Source organism: Lycorma delicatula, chromosome 11 (assembly GCF_047948215.1).
Source record: "Lycorma delicatula isolate Av1 chromosome 11, ASM4794821v1, whole genome shotgun sequence".
Taxonomy (NCBI): Eukaryota; Metazoa; Arthropoda; class Insecta; order Hemiptera; family Fulgoridae; genus Lycorma; species Lycorma delicatula.
In genome coordinates, this window is record NC_134465.1 from 59,436,065 (window position 1) to 59,453,751 (window position 17,687).

At 32.3% G+C, this 17,687-nt stretch overlaps 1 protein-coding gene across 2 annotated transcripts in view; it reads left to right on the forward strand.

Annotated features, from left to right (window-relative positions):
- The window catches only part of LOC142332021 (FK506-binding protein 59-like), a 100,233-nt gene extending 87,036 nt beyond the window's left edge, over positions 1-13,197 (forward strand). Inside the window, exon 9 of one of the 2 annotated variants that reach the window (XM_075378091.1) lies at positions 12,657-13,197. In XM_075378091.1, the coding sequence (XP_075234206.1) occupies positions 12,657-12,809 (153 nt within the window). In that variant the 3' untranslated portion in view covers positions 12,810-13,197. Of the gene's footprint in view, positions 1-12,653 lie in introns of both variants that reach the window. The other variant, XM_075378094.1, reaches the window with a different exon arrangement.
- The last annotated feature ends 4,490 nt before the right edge of the window (positions 13,198-17,687 follow it).

The window sequence follows — 17,687 nt, forward strand, 5'->3', positions numbered from 1 at the left end:
CCGACCATCACAAAACAAAACAATGAGAATGGACGCCTCCCTAACGTTTTTCCAGCGCTACCACAATGAAGGAGAAGATTTTTTGAACAAAATTGTCACAGGGGACGAGACATGGGTCGATTTCGAAACTGAAGAACAAGCCAAACAGTGGATGCATTCTCATTCTCCCAGTAAACCAAAGAAGTTCAAGCGAACCTTCTCCAACAGAAAGTATATGGCTACTGTGTTCTGGGATCGGAATGGAGTTCTCTTGGTGGAATTCATGGAACGTGGCACGACCATCACTGCAGCCTCATACTGCGTGACTCTTCAACGTCTACGAAGGGCAATTCAGAATAAGCGGAGAGGAATATCGTCATCGGGCATTGTCTCTCCATGACAATGCCCGGCCGCACACTGCAGCTGTAACAAAGAAGCCCTGGAGCGTTTTCGTTGGGAAGTGTTTGATCACCTACCATACAGTCCGGACTTGGCACCATCCGATTTTCAACGCTGGCTAAGAGGACAACATTTTGGCACAGATATCAAGCTGCAGATCAGCTTAGAAACATGGCTGAAAACACAGGCGGCTCCGTTCTATGACGAGGATATTGGAAAGTTGGTACCACGCTACGACAAATGTCTAAATCGGAGTGGCGACTATGTAGAGAAATAGTCTAACTATGTAAGTACTTGTTACAAATAATTTTTTTTTTATTTTCACTGTGGTTTTAATTTCGTGACCGATCGGACCTTGAAAAAAATAACCCTCGTAATAAAGAATAATTATTTTGTATAATAATTCCAAAAAATAATAAATGTTAAATAAAAATAACTTTACATTAAATTTTTCAAATCTTAAAAAAATGTAAAAGGTATGGAAATTACAGTATTCACGTGCTTACGTTACGTTATATGTTGAATAACGTAACGGATATGATATGCCGCCATATAATATATATATATATATATATATATATATATATAATATATATATATATATATATATATATATATATATATATATATAAATACTGTTAAATTATAAAATCATAATATAATTTACAATTTATTTATTTTTAAATACGTAAATTAAATTATTTAACTTATCTTTCATTCAAGATGGCTATACGTTTTTACCAAAGTTCATTAAGAACTTGGAAACACTTCTAAAAGAGATTTCTTTTTAATAAACTTTACTAATTAAACCGCTTCGTCGGGTCATTTACGAGTCGATTTCAAAGTGTAAAGAAAAGTTTAAAAAATCAATTGGCACCAATCCGAAAGTGTAGGAAGATGAGCTGGCAATATTTTTAAAACTATGTACTGCGAGATAAACACGATGCACCTCCAGCCCAACTTCGGAAATGCCGTATAAACTACTGTCGAATAATAACCCAACTTTTTGATGCTTGATATATATTAAAAAAACAACAGGATCAGTGTTTTTGTCATTTTTTTTTTTTAGATAAACGAACATTTATTACGTAACTTCATTAACACAATTACGACGATCTTGTCACTATTATGTAAACGTTTGTATTACTCGTGAAATTGTTTTGTTTTTTGTTCTTTTTTTTATACAGACTACCGTAAATTTTTAAAAGATATAATATCTTTAAAATAGTTTCTCAAACATGGCACAGCTGATATTTTAAATAAATAAATTAACAATTAATTAGCACGTTGATCTGTTCTCTAGATCTTTCGGCTTGCTTGGAAGCCATCAACAGGAGTTAAAATTAAAGCATTAAAATAAGTTAAAGAAATGATAGTTAAAATCTAAAAACAGTCATGACTGTCCAGTTCTTAGTATATGATTTTTTAAACTTTTACTTTAATGCATTAATTTTAACTCCTGATGATGGCTTCCAAGTAAGCCAAAAGATCTAGAGAGCATATATTAACGTGGTAGTAAGGTGAATTAAATTAATTGTTAATTTAGATACAATATCATTGTCTGTGATGAAAATTTTTCAAATAAAGTGCTTAATTTAATGATACTTTAAATGTTGTTCGGTGACGAAATTTTGACATAGGTAAATATCACATACACTTTTTTTTTTTAAAAAACCCCGTTCATGAATAAAACATTAAAAATAAGGTTAAAACTAAGATAATAAAATAAACGTAACCATTGGGATAAAATATATAACACGAATCTATATATATATAAATGTTAAGTTCGTTTGTGTACGGCTTCAAAAACTCAAAATGTTCTGCACCGATTGAGCTCAAATTTTAGCACGATATATAACCCGCATCAAAGATTGTTTTCATCTATTTTTAATAAATCTATCTATCTATTTTTAATTTGTACAGTTTTTTAATAAATAAGAAACTAATAAATCAAATGGAAATGTAAACAAAGGAAAACCAATCAGATCAATGCAAGATGGCCGCTGTCAAACACAACGACCAATCACAAAGAGCCCGTATGGCCGTTGCCAATGTAAACAAAATCACAACTGATTAAGTAACAAATTTCTTTGAATTATATTTAACAGCTAAAACATCTGTATTTTATTATTACAAAAAAAAAACCAAAACAAAAAGAAAAGCCACCAAGAAGGACAACCGCAGTTGGTGATGATATGAATGATTTATAGCGTATGAAAATGCCATGCCTGACCGGGATTCCAACTCGGAACCACCGGATTAAAGTCCGAGACGTTACCACTCGCGCCACGGAGGCCGGCAAACATATTCGTTAGGAGCCGAATAAACACACGACTTACCAATTTGGCTTTGTGTGTCAAACCAATTTTATACGGACTATAATTACTTTTAATACGCGAAACCCTTTGCAATGATTGAACATTAACTTAAACCTCTTCAAAAATTATTCCTTTTGAACTAAGCCACATTTTGATATCATTGTTTTTCTATAACACGGCTGGAATTCTTTTCGTTTAATGATAAGAAGCGTTGTCGAAGACAATAACCGAATTCTCTTCCAAAGGACATAATACACCGCTAAACTATTTCTAAATAATTCAAATTCGTGTAATTTTTTTACGAATCGCGTTTTTATCAAAATCTCACCTTTTCTCAATTGACCTGCGGGGTTTTGTTTTCTTTGGAGACCGTAATTCATTAGTAGATTCATACTCGAGAATCACGTTGTACACTGAAGCAGCACAACTTCTACTTACGTTAGCAGTTTATTAACATCTGAAATCAACGCCGTTTGATTATTCTGTAATTTGTAAGCATTTAAAATGATGTCTTTTTTCGCACGACTTAAGGGCTTTTTTTCGCAGCCCACAAATCTTTATATATAAAAATGTTAAGTTCGTTTGTGTACGCTTCAAAAACTCAAAATGTTCTGCACCGATTGAGCTCAAATTTTAGCAAGATATATAACCCGCATCAAAGATTGTTTTTATCTATTTTTCGCATCAGTCACATACCCGCGACCGCGAGAACACAGTTTTTTTAACGATCAGCTGTGTACCAGTGACCGCGCCATCTGCCGGAAGCGAGGGGAACACTCGCCATACTAGCCAACGACAACCGCACTCACATGTGAAACAATACCTGTTCCCAATTACATTGTTTATTAACAAAAAAAAAAAAAAGTATCCACTTGCATCTGATTCAGATTATTATACAATCTGAATTAAATATTCACTTTAATCAAGGTACTTTTGTGTGATCAGGTCGTGATTGAGCTGCGCCTTTCACCAAGCTCTGAATTTATTAGAAAACGACCAACAGTGGGATATATGTATTAATGACGCGTGCAACACTGCACATCCAAACCAAATTCGCGCATTATTCGCAATTATATTAACCGCTTGCGTCCCTTCATCTCCCACAGAGTTATGGGAAAGATATCGATCGCATATGGCTGAGGATATTTTGCTGCATAGAGTACGCCTAGAAAATACCAATATGACCATGGAATTTACAGAAGGCATTTACAACGAAGCATTGATAAATATTGAAGACAAGTGCTTAGCTATTGCAAATAAAGTTCTTAGTCAATTGGGAATGCCGCACCCACCCGAGCTGCGATTGCTTCATTTGATGTGGATTTACGCCGTGAACAGAGTTACAACATCGGTGATCTTCAGTCATATATCCGATTAAACATTCCCAAATTAACGCGTGAACAGAAAGGCATTTACGATCGCATAATGCAAATGATAAATGACGGAGTTGGGGGGGCCTTCTTCTTGGATGTGCCAGGAGGAACTGGGAAAACATTCCTCATTAGATTGATTCTAGCAACGGTTCGATCAAAAAATGATAATTATCCTGTTGCGGAATGTTAATCAGCCAAAACTCTGCAACGGCACGCGACTTGCAGTTAAGAAATCGATGAATAACGTAGTGGAAGCAACGATTTTAACGGGGCCTTTCAAAGGTGAAGATGTCCTCATTTCTCGAATACCCATAATCCCGACCGATACAACATTTTAATTTAAAAGATTGCAATTCCCAATTCGATTGGCATTTGCAATCACAATCAATAAAGCTCAAGGTCAATCTTTAGAATTGTGTGTTCCTAGGATGCGCCGTATGGTCCTTGGCAATTTAAATTGCGGCATTCGTATCGTATGCACAGTGACGCGTTTCCTGCGACATCAATTATCCGTGAGTAGCTCTGGTATGATCTAATCGCAATCGGTAGAAGACCACTTCCTTTCGAATTTTTCTGCACGAAGAGTCGCACGGTAACACGGTATCTTTGATGTAAGGAGTTGTATTATCCACTGTAGCAGTCCAATCACGTTGCCGCCTTCGAAGCAAATGTTTAATGACATTAATAAAATCGGTAGCTGTTAACTCGGAGTGTTAAAAGACGGCTGGCTAAATGCATCATTAGCATCTGAATCCGCACGTTCGTTACCCAGGATTCCCGCACGGTTAGGGATCCACCACAAATTCAACTGTGTGTTGAGAAGATTCAATTTAGCGATTATGTATTTCGATGATGATAGGATGTCTGGAATATGTTAAATGAACACAAATGATTGATACTGATGGAAAATATTTTTGGAATTTATCAAAACAAATATAAAGAGGTCTTATAATGTTTATTATATTTTTTTGAATTGATTTTTATTTATTCGTGGTCAAAAGATTTTGATATATGTGACTTTAGCCAAATTATATTTTCAATAAAAGGGCTCGATATCAATTATCAGCTTTACGGTGGAATTCCCATGCTGATAAGTAAAAAAAAAAGAAAGAAAAAATTGCAAACGAACAGGCGAAGACAATGGAAATACACTTTACTCCTTACTTTTCTCGCAAATAAACCTGGCACAAATTCTTATTATTTTTAGGAACCACTGTATAATTTATAGAGATATATTTTAACTACCAAAAGTTAAATTAGTAATCAATCGTACACGATTAAAAAAAATAAAAATGTACGTATAAACAGGAATTTAATTTAGCATTCAAAAAAATAAATTCTAGAACGGTTAATATTTTTTGATTACGTAAATTATTATTTAATCCATTTTATCAGGTTTTTAGAAATAACATTTTAAAACAGAAATCTGAAGAAGACTTCGGATAATAGTTTCCGACTCGGCAAAGAAAATATGTAAGACCTAGAAAGAGATATGATTAATGATAAAATATTAGCCGTAACTATATCTGAAAAGGGGGAAATACATACAACGTTTCAAGTAACGATAACGATTTACACCACAAATATATAAATAAAATTGCGTAAGATATAATTGTTATTCGACAATTAAAATTATCAAAAGATATTAATAACAGTTAAACCAATATCAAAATGCAAAAAAAGAAAAGAAAATCAACCTGTTTTATAATAAAATGAAAAGGTTTTTTTTTTAATCAAAACATAATGATAAAAAAAATAATTTTCATAATTCTTTTTAAATATTTTCCGCTCTGATGATTTTTTTTAATGTATAGAAACAATAGACAAATATATATATATATATCTCATCATAAACTTGGCAAAAAAAAATCATTAACTGAAACAAAAATTAAAAAAAAATACACAAGACTAAATAGAAGATTACAGTGTAGAGTGTAACATTACGTACTGTATCGTCATAAATTTAAAACGTATTCACGTCAAATCGATATCTAAAACAGGAAGAACAGCTACTGAAGTAAAGACCGTTATGCATTGGACGACAACCTGCTATAACATAGCAGAAAGAAAGAGAAAAGAAGAGGGTAATTTAGTTAAAGAGAGAAAGAGTAATGATACGACACATACATGTCGTATCATGTATTGTATTTTGTATATATATGTATATATATATATATATACAAGAAAGAAACGTTAAAAGAGAAGAAAAGCTAACTGGAATGAACTGCAAAAGAAACACGAATGCGATATAATGACGAAAGAGAGAATAAAAGTAAACTTAAATAAATAAACACACACAGACACCAAGAGCATGCGCGCGCGCACATACACAGAGAGAGAGAGAGCAATATGAATATTTTTTTTTTTTTTTTAGATTGCCTAGGATGAAAATTTATCCAAGCAACTCCGTTTATGAGCGATTTGTTATTAATGTCCTTCATGTAATAATATTTTGAGTCGCTGATTTAAAACATGTTCTTTATGGTTCCCATGAACCAACTGAATGAAATTTATAAAAGGTTTAAAAGAAAAAAAAATGGGTAACTTGTTCTCTAGATAACAGTCATTTAACAAAAAAAAAGGACTTTTTGCTTCAATGACACTGTTTTATTACAATTAGTGTCCATTTATCTTCGTTTGTATTTTACAGTTGGTTCACAATTCCGCACGTACAGCATAACCAAACCTGTTGTTTCAATTATAGTTGAGCAATAAAAAACAATTTTAATTATGCATATTAATTTTAGTGAAAATTAAAACAAATATTGAATAATTACACATTACTTTTCAAGCGACGTATTTTTTTTACACACACACACACATATATATATATATATATATATATATAAGAAACTCCTTCTCATCTATCCAGGCGAATAATTTTTGTTTTTAAAATTCTAAATGAATGTTAATAAAGATTTTGAAAATAAGAATAAAACAAAAAAAGTTGGATTCAACAGATATTTGTTGAATTTTTTATTGGGTGTAAAATTAAATTACCCAATGGGATGTATCGAGTAATTTCAATTTAAATTAAGTTAATATGTAAGAAGTTAATTTATGTTAAATTTATATATATTTGTTAATTATTTAAGAAATTAATTAATTAAATAACACCGAACAAAAAAATCAACTACTCACATGATAATTCTATTAACTGACTAATTAATTACATTAAATACTTTCTATTTAAGCCAAAATAATTTATTTCAGTAACATCATGAAGCAAAATTAACTTGTAAATTACCAAACGGATGTTATACAAAAACAATTGTAGGAAATGTTTTTTAAAGACAAAATTTTTAAAAATAAAATAAAATTCCCATCTTTTACCAAGATAGGAATTATTATCAAACCAACATCCTATCATTCACACAAAAGAAAATACAGATTAAATACGAAATATAAATTTCACTGACCATAGTAAGTACCTAAGAATTATTATAAGCACAACAGGAATAGGTAAAGCGTTAATTGAAAATAAAATATTAAAACTGGAGAAGCTTAAATTTATCATCAGAAATCCAAAATAAGAAACTCAACAAAATCACAAAACTAAAACATTATAAAACTGTAGTAAGATTAATAATCTTATATAGCACTGAAACATTACACCTAACCGATCTCAAAAAATTGGTCAAGATCAAAAGGAGTTTACTACGGAAAATCCATATTCTAAAGGGTAACAGAAGTAGGATATATACTGAAATTTAACTAGGAGGTCTCTACCAAAATCATGATGACCAAAAAACAACAGTAAAACAAAGAAGGTTAATTTCTTGGGGCATATGATCAGGATGGACCCAAACAGATTAATAAATTTTTGACAAGTATAGTATTAATAGGACACATATTAAGGCATCCGGAAATAGTTGCTTTGATATTGGAGGGACAGGTAGATGGGAAAAATTGTGCAGGCAGCCAATGTTTTGAATATGTAAAACAAATTGTTAGGGATGTAGGATGTGTAGGGGGTATACCAAAATGAAACAACTGGCACTACATAGGGAATCTTTGGAGAGCTGCATAAAACCTGTCAAATTACTGAAGAAAAAAATAATATATTTAATGAAACAAGATCTGTACATTGCTCAAAACACAGCAGAACAGTTGAAACATTTTCAATAGGAGATATTGGACCATCCTTTATATACTTAACATCTGAATCATCTTTTTTATGAAATAAAATAAATTTGTGAGCAGAAAACATTTTTAGATTGATGGTAATATCCACCAAAAATTTTCCCAGCTGGCGGCAGAGTTTTTCAAATTATGAGATCATTAAGCTTATCTCCCAACCTCAGAAATTCTTGGATGTCAAGAGGGAATTACATTAAAAAATAATTAAAGATAAATTTAATTGTAAAAAAAAACAAGGACTTTGAGTTTTTCCTTTCCAAAATGTCAACTTGTGCTGTAAATATATTCAAATGATTCTTTTTTTTTTATTATTATTATTTGGCAAAGATAGATTAGATTTTTAAAGGAAGTAGTTGATCCAACATTTAGAAAGCCCATTTAATGATGAAGATTATTAAGAATTTCTCCCAAAATTGAATAGTAACACATCATTTTACCTATTTTTTGTGTTCATTATTTTAATGAAGTTTCTCTTATGGAAGCATTCTTATTTAAAATCATTTTATGTCAATTTAAATTTGATTTAAGATCGATTTACATCAACTAGAATATATCAGGTATTATTGTTTATTATTATTTATGATTGTTTATTAAAGAGTTTGTTAAGCAGATTTGAATGACTCATTTATTTAAGTAAGGTTATTAATAAATATGAGTTAATAATGTACAATACATGAATGAAAAATTTACCCTTGCAAATTGCTTTGTCTAGTGTACTAGTCATTTTATTATGACTAGTCTGTTGTGTTTGCATTTGATATACAAATTTGTCATACTATTTAATAATCGGATGATGTCATAGTGCAAGAAACCCTGCTTGCCGATCTCAACAGACAGTTCGGTTGACGAGACAGATGCAAACCTCAGTAGTCAACTTGTAATGTTTATAAGAGAAATGTGTTTACTAAATACTTATATAACTAACTTCATTATTGGTTATAACTTTTGCTGATCTAATTTATTTCAATTAGTTGATTTATTTAAATGTGTTTTTTATACTCTTTCATACAACCCATCAGACTTGCTAGTATAGCGTACTATTATTATTATTGATTTGTAAGGTTCTCCATGTAATCCCATACAAACTAACAGTTCGCTTCCTTAATAACATGTTGAATGACAGATTGTTCCAAGTTGTCATGGGATCCGATATAAACTCGCCAAGAAAACTAAAGAATGACCTGCCACAAGTGTCGGTACTTGCGCCTCTCCTTTTCAGCTTCTATGTTGTAGACATGCCAGAGACAAGATCTAAAAAGCATGGCTATGCCGATGACTGGGTGCTAACAACAAAATAGATCATTTGAAGATTCAGAGGAGGTGATGGCTGACCTGGAGAAACTGGGAAGGTACTTCCAAAGATGACGCCTCCAACCAAATGCTAGTAAAACAGAGGTGTCATGCTTCCATCTAAGTAACAAGTTCGCTCATAGGGAGCTTAATATTCTATTCGAGAATACAAGGCTGTTTCACAATAAGACACCAAAATACCTAGGTGTGACACTTAATAGAATGCTTTCATTTAAGGAGCACCTAATGAAAACTGCAAAGAAATTGAAAGCAAGAAACAACATTATACATAAGCTGTGTGGAACAACGTGGGGAATATCGGCTCTGAACCTCGTCTTCTCGGCTGCAGAATATTTTGCGCCAGTGTGGCTTAACTTATGTTCATAGAATTGATGATCACCTTAATAACACTATGAGAATGATTGCCGGGGTTATCAGATCTACTCCTGTGGAATGGCTCCCAGTATTGAGCCACATACCACCCCCAAACCTGCACTCTTATAAGAGAGTACAAGAAGATTATGGACAATCGAAACCTACCAATACATGAGGACATTGAGGATGCTAATCATGGTCGCCTTCAATCTAGAAAGCCACCTATCAAAACAGCAATTGCTGCCACAGAGAAAGGATTTAACCTAACTGACACCTGGCATCGAGAATGGACCACAAAGCGGAATAACCAAATCCCATGTATTACTCAAAAGTCGCTGGGTTTTGACTTGCCATGTAAGACATGGTCAACGCTAGACAGAATACGAATTCATCATGGTAGGTGCGCCTATTTCCTGTATAAACGGGGTAAAACACCGACTCCCCTTAGTGAGTGTGGTGAAAATCAAACTGTTAAACACATCACAGAAGTTTGCCCCAGGACAGCTGATGGTGACTCCAGAATCAGTAGCTTATATTAATTTGTTGTAATTTTTGACTGTAATTGGTGTTGTGTTTTGGTGCCATACACTAAATAAATATATATATATATATATATATATAATATTGTAAAATTTACACTAAATAAGTTTTTTCTTTTCAAAGTATTTCACTGCCATTTATATTCTAATAAGCACTTTGAAGGACCATTAGTATGTCTTTATATTTGTCTTCATCTTTGTTTTCTTAAATTTTAGTCAATATTATTTTTGTTGAGTCATCATTTGATATCCTGATTTGTTATTATTATTATTATCTACCATCAAATATTTGTATTCTTTAATTAGAACTTTTAATTGATTAAAGTTATTTATGTATTCCAACAGACTAAAAGAAATTAAATTAAATTTTCATATTATCTTCCACCCCTCTCTCTAGCTGACAAGATTTCTCCCAGTAGTTTTTGAATTACATATTTTTTTTTTACATTAAATTAAAAAATAAAATTATGTAATAAAAAAAGTCTTATTGAAGAAATTACTTGAGTTTGGGTTAAATAAATATATTTAGGATTTCTCTTTAAAAAAAATAAGCTAGCTGTTAACTACAAATAATATGCATAAAAAAAACTAATTTATCTCTTTAGGCAGATTATGTAATATAATTCTAAGTGTGGTAGTGCTTTGCAATATGATTTTTTTTTTACAAAGTTATCTTTATCTTTTTTCATTTATGTTTGTAATACATAATGTTGATCATAAAACTTCATATTGATTCAAAAATAAACACTATAAACATTAGAAAACTATATAATTGCAACAAATACAAATCTAAAAATTAACTGGTACATTAGTCAATTTTTGTCTATATAAACATAAACATTGGTAATTCATTCTATGTTATGAGAAACAGCTGAAATGCAATGCACACTGGAACATAACAGTAAAACAAAATGTCCCACAAAGTGACAAGTGTTGCCATCTTCTAGTTACATTCTCCTATTAATAAAATTCTAAAACTTGTGATCCACACCGTCTCATTTTCTTTCAGTAACCATTGTTTCATCAATATGTTTGAAACAATGTGCAGTGATGGAATTTTTAACTGCAGAAAAATTGAACACTAATGACATTCATCCTCGCCTAAAAGCCGTTTACAATGATGAAACTGATGATGGAGTTACTGTGTAAAGGTGGGCAATACATACATCAGAACCTGGTAAAGAAATTTTAAAGATAAACCAACTTCACAATAGTCAACCAGTTTCTGTGATAGATGAGAATCACCAAAAGGAGGTGGATGAATCAATTAAAAATGATCGTCACATCTCTCAACATTTCATCGCCACCCATACAGACACATCAAAAAAATGAGTAGTACCGACTAGGCTACCATAAAATCTGTTCACAGTAAGTGCTATGAAAATTCATAGAAAAGAACAAACAACAACAAAAGGAATATTGTGTACTCCTTCTAAAATATTATTGTGACAAGGGAGATGACTTACCAATATTGTGATGGGAGACAAAACTTGGGTCCATCATTTGAACTCAGAAGAAAGATGGCAGAGTGTAGAATACTGGCACCATAATTTGCCATAATAAAAAAAATCAAAATACAACTCTGCAAAAAAAGAGTTCCCGTAACATTCTTCTGAATTCCTAAACACCGAACCTGGAAACTGGGTCAACTGTAAATTCTATATGACACATATTACATTAATATATGTTAAGCACCTTAGGAACCAATAATGCATAGCCACACACATTGTGTTCAAGTTTGTTGTTAAGTTGAAATTTGAACCTATTCCACATTCTCCATACTCACCAGATTTGGTGCCCTTTGATTTTCTATCCTTTTCTCAATTAAAGGGGGATAATAAAGTTATTCATTAAAAAATATTCATTAAAGTTCAGTAACTAAAAAATGCACTGACAGCAGATCAATAAAAGACCATCAACATTCTTCATTGACAGAATAAGAAAACTTGTTCACGTTGGGAGAAATATGTAGCTGTAAATGGTAAGCATATGGAAAAATAAATGTAAGTTTTTGTAGCAAATAAAATGTACTTTTATGCCATGTTTGTTTTATTTGACAATCTTTTTTTTATTTGTGAGTTATGAGTTTATATTCATTACATTTCAGCATTCTCATACCTCAATTCATAAGTAATGTGTATTTAAGTTGAGTTAATAAAAATAATTAATTAATATTAATGAAGATATTAATATTAATTAAGAAATGATCTTGTCATGGTGGTTATTTTTGTTTCTGTTAGTAGAAAGAAGAAGAAGAAAGAAAAAAACAACCAGATGTAATGAAGACACTCGGTGAATGGGGACAAGATGAACGTGAGAGAGAACCTACCGATTTTGAAAAAGAGAATCCAAATATATTAATGTTAGAAGGTACTGGAGATTTTAAGAATATGTAATTATTATAATGTCTTTAAAAGAACACGTTTTCAATCAGTTAATTAATTAATCATGTATGTATCACTTTTCTTTCATCAAACTTAAATAATAATTAATTGCATAATCATAAGAAGATATGAGTAAATAGTAGTTAAACAATGGATAAAAAAATGTTTATGTTATTTGTTGCATCCCTGATCAGTATTGTAGTAATTATCTGTAATTATTACTTTGTAATCTTTATCAACTTCTTTTATAATCATTTTGTTGTATTTTAATGTAATTATAAGGTCATTAAAAATTATGTTAAAAAAGTAGTTAAATGTATTTTATTATGAACAGATTTCATTTTAGATGTTTTTATTTTCTTTTTTTTAATGAAAATTAAAAGTTGCACTATTGTTTTTATGTTTTCTTTTTTCTTTATTACCATATTCCGGAGTGACCATCCCTCAAATTAATTTTAAAAAAACCAGTAATGAATTGTTAATTAGAATCCCAAGGTATACAATTCATTTTCCAAATTCATGAATGAATTTCAATGATTTTAATACTATTTGTGTTTTTATGACAAAATAACTCTTTTGAAATTGTCAGGCTTATACATCAGGTGGACTTTTTTAATAATTAAAATACTCACTAAAATTGATTTTAAATAAATTAAAATCAAAATTTGAAAAAAAAAATTAAATTTGGAAGCTCTCAAGAATCAAAAGAGGTGTAAAGTTATTTTAGCGACTGTTGTTTTAACAAAATACGTTTTGAGTGTTAAAATTTTTTATTTTGGGGCTTTCATATTCAAGGGAAAGCAGCTGGGTAAAATTAATTTTTAAGAAAATAATCCCTAAGTGGTGATAATTAATTAAAAAAAGAACTTTTACAAATTGTATAAAGAATGCCAAGATTCAGCCGTAATTCTAAATTAACAATGTTACCGCAGACCTTTGGTGTGGAATGGCCAAAAAATGTTTGTAGTGGTTGGAAGGCTTATTATGTAGAATGTGTAGATTCAAAAACTCCCATTAACGCCTTTTTCTGAACCAAGATGTAGCTAAATAAAGAAAAATATATTGTCATTTTTGGGGATCGTTTCTCATCCTCTTGACTAAGATCAAAGTATAGTCATTTTTGGGGAAGGGGTAAATATTAAATAAAAGGAAGTACAGGCCAACATACATGTTAATGTTTATCATGTGAATACATTCACATGTATTCATCAAAGATACATTTTTTGCATTTGGGAGCATCGGAATAAAAAATCTTTTTCGCAGATTAAATTTAAAAAAGACGAGTATTTTACGATTTTTTTCTGATCTGTATTCTTTCCTGTTATTGTTATAGCTAGGAAGTAGAATGTAAGGGGGGATCATCAAGCTGAAGTATGGATCCATTATTTACTATCTGTTACAGGAATAATGTAATCGGTGTTTCGAATAATGAGAAATCCTGACAGTGTAGCCAGTTTTAACTACGTCCTCAATATACTGTGTGACCCAAGATAAACCGAACTGAATATGAGAAAAGAGAAACCAAAATGTGTTAGTATGTTCGACATAGCAACAAACAATAACATTTTGAATGCAACGCAGCAAGTCATGATGCACATTGATCTTGAATGGCAAGAGGGGAGCACAACCAGTAAGTAGCTGTGAAGGAAAATGCAATTGAGATAAAGCCAACCATCAGTGCACACACCTGAATATGTCACGATGAAGGATGCCGCAATATTAATCTTCAAGGAATATTATGCACAGGGCAGATCAATCAAAGGAGTGCGCAAAGTTCAACAATGATTTATACGCAAGCTCATAAAAAGTTTGAGTGAACTGGATTTTAGCTTGATAAGAAGCATCAATACTAACCCGCGTAAAGGACCAAGCAACAGAAGAAAGATATTCACCAATGCATCCTAAAGGATCTAAACTTAAATCCATACAAGATTATGGCTTTACAAGAGTTGAAGCCTATAAACCATGATAAATTCGTGTAGTATTGCACATAGCTACTGCAGGAAATAAAAAGTGGTTTACTTGATTCAAACCTCTGCTTCATGACAGATGTGTAGTTCAACCCCAGTTGTACATTAATTCATGATATTGGTCTGTCAAAAACCCATGATAAATATTCGAGCTACCACTGCATGATGTGAAGATTGGATTGTGGTGCACTGCGTCAGGGTCAAAAATCATTGGGCCCATTTTCTTCAGACAGTATACTCGACGTTGTGTTGGTAACTGTTATTATTTTGACTGTATATTCTAGCCCTTCATAGTGCAACTGACACCAGATGAATGATGTTTCCCATATTACCAGCAGGATAACATAACAGTACATGCTTCTTTGGAAGCAGTGCACTCGGTTTTCACAACTGAAAGAACTGTCTTGAAGGATCTATGACCTCAATGGTCACCTAATCTATCCAGTTGTGATTTTTATTTGTGGGGCAACCTAAAGGATAAGTTTTACCAGAACAATCCATGAACTCTTGATACACTGCAACAGAGTATACATAATGCCATCACCAGCATCCAATGGGACAAGTTACACTGAACATGATTCATTGGACCATGGGGGTCAACATTTCCAGCAGTCCTGTAGAAACTGAGGAACCCACAAAGGTAGGTTTTGTCATTAATTTATTTGTCTAATATTGCCTTACAGTTCATGTGTTCTTCGCTTGCTTTGGGTTCACTTTATCTTGGGCAACACATGTTAACTCTGTACGTGTAATACATTTTCAACTTTTATCATTTTATTTCATATTCTGTTTTTTTTTTAATTCATTTTTTTAAGTTTGACGTACAATAACGTTGTTAAATTGGCAATAAATCATACATTTTTTAAACATAAATTGTACAGAATTTAATTATAAGAAGATTGATGTAAATAATGTCAACAGAAAATTTCTCTTGGACAGAAATCAATCCACATACGACAGTAGAACGTAATTCCCATACCGATTTAGAATCAATGTATGGTGTAGTCTAGTTTACGATTGGCTAACTGGACCATTAATTCTTCCAAGATGTCTCAGTTCTGTCATTTGCTTGGAATTCCTTAAAGAACAATTGTCGCTGTTATTAGATGTTCCAGTAGCATCAAGTTATCGTATGTACGTTCAGAATGATGGCGGGCCTCCCCATTTCACGCTCCGTACCGGCATAGATAAATAATGAGCAATTTCCAGAGCGATGGATTGGACGCCTGGAGTCACACTCCTGGACATCAAGATCACCTGACCTAACACTATTAGATTTTTGCGTGTAAGGTCGGATGAAAAGTATTGTGAACAAGAGAAAAGTTCATATCCGTCAAGAGACGATTGTTCGTATTACAGATACTGCCGCACAAATTAAAAAGAATTGTGCAGAATTGCGGAGAGCAGTTCGAAAGCATGCACCCAAATATATTCGAATAGTGCAGATTTTTGAAAATATACTGTAAATTTTATTAAATGTATCAATTATATTTTTATTTTTCTAACATATCAGTTGTATGTTAACTTTATTTTCTGTAGTTGGTAAGATTTAAAAGTTTTCATACTGTAAATTTTAGTAATAAAATTAAATATCTTGAACTTGTATTTGTTTCTTATTGGGCTATATTACATAAATTTTCTCAGAATTAAGTTCTCTACAAGTTTTGATAATAAATTTTACACAATTATTTGTCATTTAACCAAGTTTTTATATTACAAACATAAAAAACTTTTTTTTAGAAAACAGATTTTTCTGTTTTACGTTGGATATTATGAAAAACTGCTGGATATATGATTCTGGAATCTGTTTTATTCAATTGTTCAGGTCAAAAACCATCAACTTACTCTTTAATTTGGATTCCTAAAATTGTAATATGGTTTTATTTCACTCAGCCCATCAATCAAGGCAAAATTTTTCGCTAGCCAAAACTCGCTAACTAAGCATTACTGGACTCATATTTATATGAACTTTTTTCATTATTTTTACTAGTAGAATGAGCTCAGAAAGACCGGTAACACTACGTAAATCACTCTGTATTTGTATATAATAGATTTTTTTTTTACACTTTAAATAAATAGTATGGTAACGTAGAAAAACAGAAAAAACTTGTAGAAGATGGTGCGGCCTGCAAGGGAATGAGGCATCGGAGGGTGCCGGGTTGGACAGGTCTGTGGCTGAGTACCTTGGGGGCCCTCTCGAGAATGAGGGGGGTCGCTTCAGTGCGGTAAGGCCGTGGACACTCTGCTCTCAGTGCCTAAGGGCGTTGCTCACATTTTTAGTGATTATGGCTGATGGTCGTGTGGGTAAGTAATAAGTTGCTAAGTAGTTGAATTGTGTGTGTGTTAGATAGTGGGTGTGTGTTTGTGTACTCTGGATGAGATTGTGGAAATTTAATTAACTGTTGAGGGTGCTTTGGTGGATATGTTATGTCTTGTTGCTATGTCTTCATGATTGTTGTGTGCTTGTCTTGTGATGGCTTGATTGTATGAATGCATAAATGTGTGTGGTATGTCTTAGTACTGTCAGGTGTGCTATTTTTCTGGATGTTTTCCTCCTTTATGTATTTGTTTTGTGGTTTGCAGTGTGTGCGTGTAGTGGTCTGGTATGGATGATGTATGCTTGTGGAGTGGAGACCAAATGTGTGTGTGTGTGTGGGCGCTTACCCTTCTCCTGAAGTAATACTTTATTAGCGGTTTCCCAGGAGGTCAAGTTGGCCAGCGTGGAGGTTTAGTCGGTAGTGCACAGGAATACATACGCATTTTCTGTAACAGCTTGCAGAACCTGTTTGCAACTTCATCATTGCTTTGGCGCCTGTAAATGGGGTTCCTCCACCTCAAAAAAAAGAAGAAAAAACCTATTGTTTCAACTGGAGAAGATCGATGTCTTTTCAGAATTGCCTTTCAACACTGATGAGAACTG